The sequence below is a fragment of the Pyxicephalus adspersus genome, chromosome 5 (assembly GCF_032062135.1).
Source record: "Pyxicephalus adspersus chromosome 5, UCB_Pads_2.0, whole genome shotgun sequence".
Taxonomy (NCBI): domain Eukaryota; kingdom Metazoa; phylum Chordata; class Amphibia; order Anura; family Pyxicephalidae; genus Pyxicephalus; species Pyxicephalus adspersus.
The window spans coordinates 4195307-4206511 of NC_092862.1; the positions used below are offsets into that span (position 1 = coordinate 4195307).

General features: G+C 42.8%; 1 protein-coding gene and 1 long non-coding RNA gene across 2 annotated transcripts; one reads left to right on the plus strand and one right to left on the minus strand.

Annotated features, from left to right (window-relative positions):
• The first annotated feature begins 264 nt into the window (after positions 1 to 264).
• Positions 265 to 6652, plus strand: LOC140330452 (uncharacterized). Its single transcript, XR_011920746.1, has 3 exons — positions 265 to 402; positions 4918 to 5152; positions 6024 to 6652. It is a non-coding gene; the product is annotated as an uncharacterized lncRNA (long non-coding RNA).
• Positions 6653 to 9262: 2610 nt separating this feature from the next.
• LOC140331877 (pentraxin fusion protein-like) lies at positions 9263 to 10857 on the minus strand. The gene is made up of 3 exons (XM_072413212.1): positions 10812 to 10857; positions 10266 to 10539; positions 9263 to 9422 (listed from the first exon to the last, which is right to left on the minus strand). Exons 1-3 carry the CDS (start codon positions 10855 to 10857, stop codon positions 9263 to 9265), a joined length of 480 nt encoding a protein of 159 aa, XP_072269313.1.
• Positions 10858 to 11205: the final 348 nt, after the last annotated feature.

The window sequence follows — 11205 nt, forward strand, 5'->3', positions numbered from 1 at the left end:
CACATGTACAGCGGTCATCGGAATACAACTCTCTCCTCAGCATCCCGCTCCCTCCACGTGCTTGCGAGGTCACATGACAGAAAACACGGCTTATGATTGGCTGTCCTAACATAGCCGGCGGGGGGCTTCACAACTAGGTGTACCAACATGGCTTCCTAACAACAACTCTGCCAGGGGCCTGAGACATGTGCTATCACAGGAATGTAAACCCCGCCGCTCGGAAAGAATGAAGTCCGGAGATATGACAAAGGGTACACAGAAAGAAGGTTGTACACTTGGGGAAAATAATAGGACTCACATTGACAGTCAGCGGTGACCAGGGCGCATGGTTCCCCTCAGCATCTCTGCGCCGTACATGTGATTCTGCAATCACATGATATCACAAAGTATATCTGATTGGCTGTAAGTACAGATCGGGGTGCGGTTACTACCTGGTGTACTAACATGACGCTTACGTCACAGCCCTTCATAATAACCTGACAGCGCAGGAGGCGCTACAATACTATTAGCTCCTGTGTCCTGTCAAATAATCCTACTTGCTGATTGGGCGTGAAAAATGACGTCATAAATCAGCTGCGACTGCGCGAGCGTCTCCCGTCTTTTTCTATTAGATCGAGCTACCACTGAGCAAGCTCTTTGTTAGTTCCCTCGGAGTGGGCGTGTACTGTGACTGCTCCCTGCCCACTACTCCCCAGTACGGTGAGATGATCCCACCCCTCGAGCAGCAGCTGCTTGAGAGCTGTGTCCGTGCTGCTGTCATTACCCCCAACCTTCATATCTCCTACACCGATTGTCATAGAAACGTGAAAATTCCAGGGTACCTGGGGAACCCTTAGAGCTATTACCAAACTAAATGTCAACTACCTAAACATAACAGATTGTCAGAGATGGTGTCACAAACATAGCTCCCCTCATTAACATATATATATATATATATATATGTGTGTGTATATATATATATATATATATATATATATATAGGCGATTGAAAAAAGCCAACTAATTTGCTGGGTAACTTGTCAATCAAAACCACCTAGCCAATCATAGTTGCATCTGACTTTAACAGTCATTACTTGCAGATAACCGATGCTTAGAGGGATCCGACATCCCGCAGGCTTACTAGCCAAATGCCGAGCGAATCATTTCGTCATGACAACCGTCATCCCCATCCTAACAGAATATTGATCTGTTGTCATCCCCTTTCTTTCATTAAAAAAATACAGTGAAATGACAGAAGTAAAAACAAGGACACATAATACATACAATCACACACAGTAAGTAGTGTTATAGCTATTTTTTTATTTTTGTTTATTTATAGATTATAGGTAGTGCTGTCTGAAAAGGCCAAACAGCTGACCTAATACATATTTGTATTTTTGTCCATTCTGAGATTTACACAGCTCTGCTATACAGCACAGCCAGGTCTTGATCATTTCTTCTCCTATCCCCAACTCCTCCATAAGACTCATATTGGCAGTGGGTTAGCACATCGCTAAAGCATGTTGTTTTTATAACTTTTATATGATTGTTGTGCAGACTTTTGTTTTTCTCACTTGAACCCTCCTCCGCCCTCTATCCGCCGCTGGTGTTGAAGCAGATTTTCCAGGCTGGAACACATTTTGGCAGGATCTTGTGAATGGAGCTCGTCCTTTTCTTCTTGTATTGATCGGGGCTTTGCATTGCTCATTGCAGATCTTTCCAATCCCCTCCATAAGCCTTGTATTAGCAGTTGGTTATCACTGGGCTGCACCAGACCTTTGCTTTGCTCATTTGAACCCTCCTTCACCCTCTATCCGCCGCCATGGTCTGGTGTTGACGCAGATTTTGTCCCCAGGCTGGGACACTTTTTGCAAGGATTTTGGAAATGGGGCTCACCCTAGTCCTTATCCCGAACCCTCCATAAAGCATGGCATTGATTAGCATTGGTTGTGTGAAGACATCTCCTCCCTCCAAATCTTCTCACGTCCGGAGTTCTCCTCAGCCGGTTCGGCGGTATGTCAGGCCGACTGAAGGATTGTGAATGACGGGCATGGTGCATTGCCTATAACAGGGGTTGGCATATAAATGACCGGCAGACATGTTACAGGATAAAAGAGATCTCCGGGAGCTCCTCTGATGCTCTCTTCTGATGTTTCTGAATCCTTCTCCTGGTTTAGCAGGCCTTCCTCCATGGCGCTATATTCATCCTTGTGCCTTGTACACTGTTTGTACCACTTGACCCCGACATAGATTCCTCCCATACACGCCATCATGAGTACAATGAGGCCAATTGCTGCCGGGATTACCAGGTAAAAGATTTTCCCGCTTTTTACAAGTTTGTCCAAATAGAGATTATACATGGAGCCGTCATGATTCTCAGGTTCCAGCGGAGAAGTTTCAGTGCTGGTGACCGATTGGAGTTCTTCTTCCTGCTGAGTAGCTGTTTGGCTGGTCTCAGTTTCAGGGTATAAGGTTGCTTGTTCCATAGCGTCCTTTGTGTTTCGATTTGCCCCATTTTTCACCAAAGATCTCATTTTATCAATTGGAGGTATTCCCGATTCTTTGTTATTTCCCACGATGATGCTGACCTTTGGAATACGATTGTATTTGAATCCATCAATCTGCAGATGAACTTCATATATTCCATAGGCGTCATCTTCAGCTGGGTCTATAACCAAAGAGCAGTTTCCCTGGTGCACACGGGAGACAAATAATTGCGCCCTCTTGTCATGGGGCTGCTCTTTCAGGATGGTGGTGCTGTATAGCAGGTGGATTATTGGGGAATATCCTCCTCCTTCTGTTCTTTTGCCCCATTCCAATGTAACGGTGCTCCTTAAAATGGGTTTATCGACATAGAACCTGCATGGTATAAGTAGCCGTGATCCTTCCCTGGCATAGATCTCATCAGAGTAGGTGGTAATGGTGGTAACCTGTTTGGCTGATGAGAATGGTAAATTCAGAAAAATCAACAGCGCTGGAAATATCAGCAGCATGTTGGAAGTGAAAAGTCCGGAATCTGTGAATCCAAAGGCTGTAAAACCGCAAAAGATCCAATAGATCGCAGAGAAAAAAAGCTTATTTTGTAAGGCTGAAATCAACAACTTTCCAACTGTCATTTGTAGCAGGCAGGCCTCAACAACAGCGACCCCCAGAGGACAACAGTGACTGTACACCCTGACCACACTGCCTGTCTATTATCAGACTCCTTCTCTGTGGCCCCCTTTTCCTCTTTATTTTTCAGCGAGATTTACAGCAAGTGTTATATTATTATCATCTAGCACAGTGTTATTATGATAAATGACAGCAGGGGGAGTAAAGGGGGGCACAGGGGAGGGGTCTATAATAAGGGGGCGTGGTCACTGTCCTCCTATAGCTGAGAAGGTAGTTGCTGTTGGGGTAGTCCAGGCCTGTCTGCTGCTATTGGCAATGGATAAGCACCAATCACAAGCTGGTATTCCTATTGGGTGCAGTCTAGAGCCCCTCAAAAGATGCCAGCTATTGGGCCAAGCACCTTGTGAGGATGGCTACTGCTATTTTCTGACATTTGCTCCTATGTACTCATATGTATCCAATAGTCTGTTATATCACCTGTGTGCATGGCGCTGTATATTATATAATGAAGTATAAATCTTTCACATATGAAACAACTGGCCTGATTTATTAAAGTTCAACTTGACTGGAGAAGATAGATTATCATGGGATAACCTGGGTGATCCTGAAAACCAGGAAACTGAGCTGTGTCATTGTGCAATTTGAAGGGTGTCCATTTATACTGTCCTTGTATAGTAAATGGAGGCAGACAGCTGGCCCCTGTGTATAGCTGATTTGGTCCACAACTTTATTAAACACAGAATTACTGAGCAATGGACAGTTGCGACAGTTGATGGTTAACAAAGGGGTAGCTGTGACATAGGGCTCCACAAAGGCTATAGATCTGCCCTGTGATTGGATTTTAGGTTATTATAGCCTTCATATTGCAAAGAAATTCTGTTTTCGCTTCTATAGTTGCCTTTTTCTCCATTCTGACTTGTGCGGTAACGAACATGTATGGCACTCGTTATTATGCGTTGTGTTAGGGGAACTCACTCATTCATTGGTAATGCATTGCATGCTCACTGCTGCAGCACAAAGCAATGCATGAGCCTTTCTTTTTGGTATTCCTTACATTACAACCATAATATCATAATAAATTAATATATTATTAATATTAAGTCATTAATAATAATAATAATAATAATAATAATATTAATAATAATGTTACTGTTACTCCCCTTCTATTTAGATAAAGAATTTTATAAAAAAAGAAAAAACAACAACAATGATATATTTAAGCTACATACACACTTCCAATAATTATCGTTGGTAAACGAACGACGAACGATCCTGCACGATATCGGCGAACGATCGTATAGCACCGATCCTGTACATGCAGATAACGACACGATCGTTCGCGCATGCTCAGACCATGGACGATCAATGAACGACCGTACACACGATAGATGGTAAACGATCGTCGTCCAATTCGATCCGCCGGTCCAGTCGTTCATTTACAGCGACTATTCTCATTCGTCGGTGTCGTTGGTTACTTTTTTTACGAACGATTTTTGACCAAACGATCGTTCGTCGTTCGTTTGACGACGATAATGCCATAATATTAACCTGGGCATTGGCTGCTGCACCATGCATTGGGGTGACATTCATTAAGAGTTTACACTGCAATGTACACTGCACAGCTGCTTACTGATATGAAGAGGTTGTATTGCTGGGCCATCACCATGCACAATGATAATGCCAATGACAGACTTGTGAGATAATGTAAGCTGGCAAATAGGTATTTAGTCCCAGGGTGCAGACTACATAATATATATATCCCATCGCATTAAGTTTAATATTTTTTATTATGAATATTACCGGTATTTCATTGTTCTCTCCTTTCAGATGTCATCCTCCTGCTCATCTACCACACAGATAAGAATATGCTACTACTCATCCACAATAACCACAATCTGGACAACATATCGTACATACAGAAAAGATAGCACGTGGCGGGATGGATGGATAGGAAGATCATCACTGCTGGCTTTGGCCAGGGCTCTGTCATCTGGGTTGAGACCTTTCATTAAGTCCTCCAGATCCCGACTACCAGCAAGAGAGCAGTGCCCACGCTGTGCAGGTAAGGGCACAAGACAACAGGTATACATTTGAGTGTAATCCTCCTTATATCTCCCTCTGTCTCATTTGATCTTCCAGCGATGAAGACAAGTAGAATCTAGCCCAGACCTGTCATCGTGTGATGGTGAGTCACTGCTGGCTTCTTCATGTCAGCAATGATTCACACAGAACCCAGACAATGGTGAAACAAAAGGTGGAAATCAATTCAAGTCCTTTCAGATGTCTGTTGAACAGGTTATAGAGAAGATTTGTGACCCCAGAAGTTTATCTTCCTCAGATATTCTGAAGCCAGAAAACCCAAAGACCATTGGCATTTTAAAAGTAAAGGAGTTTCCATGCCTTCACTTACACCTCAGTGACACATCTATCTTTTATTAAGGAAACTATGAGACAAAACTATCACCAGAGCAGCCTGGCTGTCTGTTTGAATTTATGTTAGGTAATCTGTAGAGTTGTGTCCAGTGTTATCACTGTCCATTAGTAGAAGTGTGTTATCAAATATTTAATACCATCTTCACCATCAATGCTGCCATCTGTAATCCAATGTGTCTTCTCCAGTTTAGCTAGGGTCTCTGATTTGTCCTTGCATCTTGCAGAGCCATGTTTTTTCCTTATATCTCATCCCCATTATATATCCCTCCCAAGTTTTAGTCTCCTAATTCTCTCTTCGTCATGTCACCCTTTTTATATATTATTCCCCAGTTCTGTCCTTCCCCATTCATCATCTCACCCTTGTCATTTATTTCTCCCTAGTTCTGTTTTCCTCCTTCCATTACGTGATCCCTATCATAAATGCATCCATCATTTCATCTTCCTCTCCTTTTTCTTTCTTCTGTTACATGCCTCTAATAGTGTCTACATTGCTTTTACAGGTTGGCTTGGGCCCCAAGCTTGGGCTTTTGGAGTTAAATCTTCCTTTGAGTCTTCCTGCTCCAAGTTGCAGGTGAGCAAGGGTAATACAGGTCTTCTATAAACTGTCTGGAGTATTTTAAGCCAGAGATAGTTTTTTATCTCTTGCCTTATCATATATTGACATATGTTAGTAAAGCTGATTTTGGTCGCCAAAACCATGAGCAAAATTCATTAGCAAGTTGGGCTAGGCTGGGTTGATCCCCTTTACTGTGGATCCCCTTTACTGAGGGACTCTATGGACTTAGAAAAAGTGCTTGCAGAATTCCAGATGGAAGATTTCTTTTGGGCCGGAGTCTCATCTGGGTTGGTCGGGGTAGGAGACAGGACTTCATACTTCACCTTAATCCGCTTGACCTATTCTCCTTCCACAACATTCCCCAAGGCCTGAAATGAGTTTTCCGTGGCAGAGAAGACACTAAGCTGCGCCATGCTAATCTGTTGTAGAGACTTCAGGAGGTGGAGGAGCCATGGCTCACCCAATGATTATTATATGAGATTTGTAATAAATGTTACTGGTAAACACGTTGTATCAAACAGCCTTCCTTCCACTAATCCCGTCTCTGGTAATGTGATCAGCAGGTTTGCCAATACAAACCAATTACCAAAAAGGAACATTTCTCTCTCTCTCTCTCTTTTTCTCTTTTACAGGCTTTTCATTTAAGTGCTTCATTTTTGGCAATGATTTTATATTGTTAATATACTAGTATTATTTAACATTGTGACAGGAGCGGTAATCTAGTTAGCATTTTAGTTGCAGGGATTTACAAGAGTTTGTGTCTGGGTTCTGTACATGCTGGAACATAAAAGGGTCTTCCCAAACTGTTACCACAAAGTAGGCTTTAAAGGTGCCAGAAGGTTAGTTGGTTACTTCAATCTGCAGGGGATAGTGAGCAAGCTACTATAGTTCAGGAAATGAGTGGGTTTTGTGTGTTTCCCTATTAAGGAGTGATTGGAATAATGTTAAACCCCTGAAGGCCCAGCTTGAGAGTATTGATGATGGCAGGCTCGGAGCCGTAACTCTCACATTCGCCATAACTCTCACTACTCACCCACCAATCCATATCCCCCTCCTATTGTATGCTGCTTCCCCACCTCTTAAGCTGCGTACACACGTCAGATTTTTCTCGCCCGATAATCGGCATCGGCCAGATATCAGGTGAAAATCTGGCATGTGTATAGTCGGCGGCGTCCATCGCCCGAACGACCGTCCTGGAGGATCCATGGACGATGAACGACGACCGATCCTAATGCAAGGGAAGGGGGAGAGCGCGCAGCAGGGTGCCGCTACGTCGCTCTCCCCCTCCCCTCTCCATAGAGCAGAATGGTGCTGTATGTACAGCACCGTTCATGCATCGTGTAGTCCTTTGTTGTTAGAAAGGATCGTGAAAGATCCTTTCCAACGACAAAAATTGCACGTGTGTACGCAGCTTTAGATTGTAAGCTCTTTGGGGCAGGGTCCTCTCCTCCTCCTGTGTCACTGTCTGTATCTGTCTGTCATTTGCAACCCCTATTTATTGCACAGCCCTGCATAATATATTGGTGCTATATAAATACTGTATATTAATATAATAACTGTATATAATAAAAAAGGGGAGAAGGAATGCCAAAGCAAAAATAGAGGAGCAAGGAATGCCATAGCTGCCATTGTGAAAACAACATGAGGTTATTTGTATTCTCCTCCGGCAAGAGCTCTCTGTGGATATGCAGTAAGGTAAGAGGATTTCAAGGAGGATGTAGGGAGAAGTCTACCTATAAATTTGTGTAACAGAGGTACCATGGATCCAGTCCTTCAGAATGCGAAGGAGGGATGCTTGATTATATAAAGCAAAATCTGATAGCCCTGCATTTGAGGTAGGTTGTGGTAAGATTCAGCGGTTTGCTATTGTATTGTATGGTGCAGAATAAGTAGGTAACATGTTTTAGTTCTTGGGAGGGTTCACTATTTTCTTAAAGGATGAACTGGGTCCATGGAAAGCTTGGCCTATGATGGTTCTTAGTATGTGCTTGAAGGGTCCCTGGCTCCAAGTACTCAGACAGTTGATTTGCTTTTCCTAAAAATTGCAGCATCTTCATCTGGCTTTGAGTTCTGTACTGAGACACAGATACAAATGTGGCGGGACATTGATCTGATCAGCTTTGGTGAGACTGATCTTTCATTTCCTCCATTATATCTGTGATAAAAGATGCCTTTTTTGTGTTTGGCTGAGCTGCCTCCAGCAGTGTCCCTGATATTTCCTGTTTCAGGAATGTGTGATTGATATCATGAACATGTTGTGGGTGTGAAGGATATCAGCCTGTGGGTTGAAAGGTAAAGGGAGGTTACCTAAGAGCTGAGAGTGAGTGGGAGCAGCCACCTCTGCCTATGTATGATATCATATTGTCACATCTGCTCCCCACCTCTGACCTGGGATACCCCAATCCCCAGTGCATACACAAAAGGCCTGATGTATGCCAGCTCTCCAAGGCTGGAGAGGATACACTTTTATCAGTGAAGCTGGGTGATCCAGCAAACCTGGAACGAATCTGGTCTGGGATTCAAATGCCGCTCCGTTGTTCTCGACCACTCCCCTCCCTTCTCCATAGAGCAGAATAGTGCTGTCTTTTGTCATTGGAAAGCATTGTAAAAGATCCTTTACAATGACAATTATTACACGTGAATATGCAGCCTAATGGTACCCTGACTGCTGTTTGGTACTAGGATGAAATCCTCCCGATCCGTTGTCAGACCTTGAGGCTGGTCCAGTGGGTCTCCTCTTAGTGCAGGTTAGTGTTAAACCTCATGTAGTCAGAGTCCATAGGAAGTTCCTGGATGATGAAGCCATTGACCGCCCCCAATAGTCCCCAGACCTAAATTCCATGGAGACTCTCTGCAACATTGGGCTTGAATATTTTATTTACAGCTCTTCAAAACTGGAGAAGATAGATTATAATGGGAGAACCTTGGTGATAGGCATATTTACCAAAAAAAATACTTTTGTGTTTAGTGACAAACTGCAGAGTTTTATTACTTTTGCATAAATTACTTTCCACTGTTTGTACACAATAACACCAGTTGTTTCTATTACAAAATGTGCATCAGAAAATGTCCTCCTCCAGCCAGAATAAAATGTATATATTTGTCACAAATTCTGAAGTTTTAAGGACATATTCCCTAATGACATGAAGTTTCATGATGAAATGTGTTATTTTTTCTGAGGTTTTACCAGCAGAGTTTAATTGAAGGGTCTTTATGGACCTTCACCTCGCACAGGGTCAGGTATTCATAGCGCCTGGGGATCACTACACTTATGTATTGACCTTCCATTCCATTACAGCAGTAAGTTGTTGTGGGGACAGAAACATTGGTGATTGTACTGCACCTGTGGAATAGAAACAACATGGACACAGTAATTCATGAAAATCACAACAGGTTCTATAGTGGTCTGAAATCTGGGTTTTTCTTGATCACTCTTTAACTTAGGGGAGCTTTACAAAAAGAGCCAATAAAACATACACAGCTATGTGGCATATTAAAGCACAAAAATGGCACAATAACTATACAATTATAACTATACAATAGAGATAAGCAGAGTGGGTTTGGGAAACACTATTGTTTACTCCTAAATCATACTTATTTAACAATGTTTCCCAAAATGAGGCTGATTTATTAACACTCTCCAAGGCTGGAGAGAATACACTTTCATCAGTGAAGCTGGGTGATCCAGCAAACCTGGAATGGATTCCTTGAATCCTGGATGAGATACATTCCAGCTGGGGATCACCCAGATTCACTGATGAAAGGCTATCTTCTCCATCCTTGGAGAGCTTTAATAAGTAACCCAGGCCATTCACTGCAGTGCATTCTGCTTGAAGGTGGGCCTGTTGTTCTTACTTCCCTTGACAGGCCCAAGTTGACCCAGTACAACATTATATTTATTACCCTATTGTGAATAAAAGACATCCAGTCATGCAGGGTTGTACGTTAAGCATTACCCTAAACCCAAAATATTTAGGGCTTGTTTCCACAGGCTCTTGTTGGCAACACATGGATTTTGTATTTCTATACAAATCTACAGCAATTTCAAACCTGCTGAAGGTGAAATACAGGTCAGAAAGAGATCAAATGCAATTGTCAGTGAATTCTCAATGATCTCAGTTTCTAACTATTGTTCAGAGCTCATAGTCCCCCCTCTCCCACAGTGTCCTGGCCTTGTGATACTCACACTGGGTTGTTATTGTCTGGAGAATTTCCAATTCGGATCTGGGCACCACTCAGCCGTTCTAAACAGCAGTCTGACCTGCCAGAGATTACAATGGTGCCTATGCTGTAGCTCTCTTTCAGGTCTAGCCTCCACCAGGGCTCCAGGTCATGTAGTGTGTGGGCACAGGAGTCATTATACAAGTTAATTTCATTGGAACCATCAATAGCCCGGTTAGCAACATATTTTTTATAATCTGAACTCTGTGAGGCTTCTCCATTTACTGCAATATTGATGTCTGTCGAAAAAACAAAGCATCTTTGTAAAAGTGTCTTCATCATGAAATCAACTTGTGACCTGCAATGCTATCAGTATTATCAATAATGGCTAGAACATTCTGGAATATAAAAGGTTTTCTATATTCAATACTGATATTTTTAAAGCAGAAATAAACGAAAAAAAAACTCACCCTAACTTTTCGGGGTTACAGTATCCTGCAATCTGTCTTCATCCTGGCTCGGAGGTGCTGGGGCGATCAAGGCGATGGGAGTGCAAAGCCTCTCGGCATACCTATGTCGCACATCTCGGGAGGCTCTTGGCTGCTCCTTTCGCCCATGTCCTAATCTGAGCATGCGCTGGAGAAGCCCTTTCATTAATGGAAGAAAATATTGCTGATCTCGCACATGCGCCCTGAGATCGGCAATCTTTTTTTCTCACGGATCTGCAGGATTAAAGGTAAGTGTGTTTTTTTTTATTTTGAGTTTAGTTCTGCTTTACAGTTAGTCAGATATCCACATGCGTTTACTTCTGTGCCACTTGTCAAAGGATTCTTCATCCTTCACTAAATGTTTCTTACCTTATTTTACTACCCCATTCCCATCTAGATTGTAAGCTCACAAGGGCAGAGTCTCTAGTGTGTCTTATCTGTGTGGTACCTATTCTATCACATCAGCATATTCTGTTA

Coding starts and splice junctions, on each gene's coding strand:
- LOC140331877 (XM_072413212.1), bottom strand. CDS start 10,857: ATGGGCGAAAGGAGCAGCCAAGAGCCTCCCGAGATGTGCGACATAG. Junction 10,540..10,811: donor TCCCGAGATGTGCGACATAG/GTATGCCGAGAG, acceptor TTTTTTCGACAG/ACATCAATATTGCAGTAAAT. Junction 9,423..10,265: donor CCAGACAATAACAACCCAGT/GTGAGTATCACA, acceptor TCTATTCCACAG/GTGCAGTACAATCACCAATG.